Source organism: Grammomys surdaster, unplaced genomic scaffold (genome assembly GCF_004785775.1).
Source record: "Grammomys surdaster isolate TR1022 unplaced genomic scaffold, NIH_TR_1.0 120941, whole genome shotgun sequence".
Taxonomy (NCBI): Eukaryota; Metazoa; Chordata; class Mammalia; order Rodentia; family Muridae; genus Grammomys; species Grammomys surdaster.
This window is the reverse complement of record NW_021616784.1, coordinates 3,279-4,899: the sequence shown is the minus strand read 5'-3', so window position 1 is coordinate 4,899 and position 1,621 is coordinate 3,279. Positions and strand designations below refer to the sequence as shown.

At 41.8% G+C, this 1,621-nt stretch overlaps 1 protein-coding gene across 1 annotated transcript; it reads right to left on the bottom strand.

The window, feature by feature from the left end:
• Positions 1-377: 377 nt before the first annotated feature.
• On the bottom strand, positions 378-1,328 carry LOC114635998 (olfactory receptor 2AG2-like). Its single transcript, XM_028784317.1, has one exon. The coding sequence runs from the start codon at positions 1,326-1,328 to the stop codon at positions 378-380; it is 951 nt and encodes a 316-aa protein (XP_028640150.1).
• Between the last annotated feature and the right edge of the window lie 293 nt (positions 1,329-1,621).

Genomic DNA, 1,621 nt, shown 5'->3' with positions numbered 1-1,621 from the left:
TCCAAGAGCTGTACTCTGACAGCAGACCTGAATCTTCTCATCATTGCTCTGTAAGGCCATTATACAGTAAGGAAGAAAACACCTCAGTGTAAAGAGATCTTTTATGTGAATATAGCTGGCTGAGATAATTAATTGCCTGAACTGAACTGAAATGACTCATATATAAGTACATGTAGTTTTCCCTGGGTAGTTATCTTACAAAATATCTCCTGGAGAAAATAGCCAAAAAGTATTTAGTAAGGGATGTTTCATTCCCACACTTTTAAATCAACATATACACATTTACTGCCTTGCTTTACCCAGGAGTTTTACATTCATAGTGAAACCTGACTTTAAGGAAGAAGTAAGTTTAGAAAGTAGCTATTAGAAAGAACTGCCTAGAAAGTGGATTGTGCTGGCTGCAACCGTTTTCCAAAAATTCTCCTTAAAGCCCCTGTGACCTCCTTATTCCTCAGGCTGTAGATGAGGGGATTCAGAGCTGGAGTGACAACAGTATAGAAAATAGAGAGGATATTGTCTTGTTTGGGACTGTGGAATTGACTGGGAAGGACATACATGAGTGAAGAACCCCCATACCACATCCCAACCACAATCAGATGAGAGGAACAGGTGACAAGGGCTTTCTTCCTGCCCTCATTTGAGGGCATGTGGAGTACAGTAAACAGAATTCGTATATAAGAGGCCAGAATAACCACAAGAGGGAGAATCAGCATAGAAACACCTGCCAAATAAACTATCAGCTCATATGTGGAGGTGTCTGCACAGGCCAGCTTCAACAATGGAGGGATCTCACAGAACAGGTGTCTGATCTGCCGGGATTTACAGAAGGGATACTCCATAGTGTAGATGGTAAGTCCTAGGGCTATCACTGATGCCAGGGTCCATGTAGTACCTACTATGAACCAGCAAACACTTGGCCTCATGAAGATCATATAATTTAGAGGATGACAAATGGCCACATACCTGTCATAGGCCATAAAGGCCAGAAGGAGGTCCTCTGCACTACCCAGTGCCAGTTCTAGAAACATCTGAAGGGCACACCCTCCAAAGGAGATGCTGTTGTCTTTGAGCAGAAAATCCATGACAGCCTTTGGAGTAATAACTGATGTGAGGAGGAGGTCCATGAGAGACAGCTGTCCAAGTAGGAGATACATGGGCACGTGGAGCCGGGCATCCATAGTGATGACCAGGAGCAGCACTCCATTGCTGGTTATAGCCAACATGTACAGGACTGTGATTGTAGCACAGAGCAGTTCCGGAGAGCCACTGTCATCCAGAATCCCCACCAAGATGAAACCATTGCCCAAGGTCGAGTTCCTAAATTCCATTTTGAGTGATATCTTTAGTTGCCTAGACAGAGAGGGGACAATTGAATTTTATTATTATAGAACTAGCTTTTATGTTAGCACTTTGATATGCCAATAAAATGCTATCCTTTATGTATAAATAACTTTGCTTGCCAATATCCAAATTTGTCTTTTAATTATATCTTGATAAGTGTTCTGAATATGGGTATTGAAATTACTCCTGGAAAGGAGGTAGTCAATTCTAGACTACAAGATTCTCAGAATGTAGAACATATAGATATCCCAGTGTAGCGATATACAGATGTACTGTAACA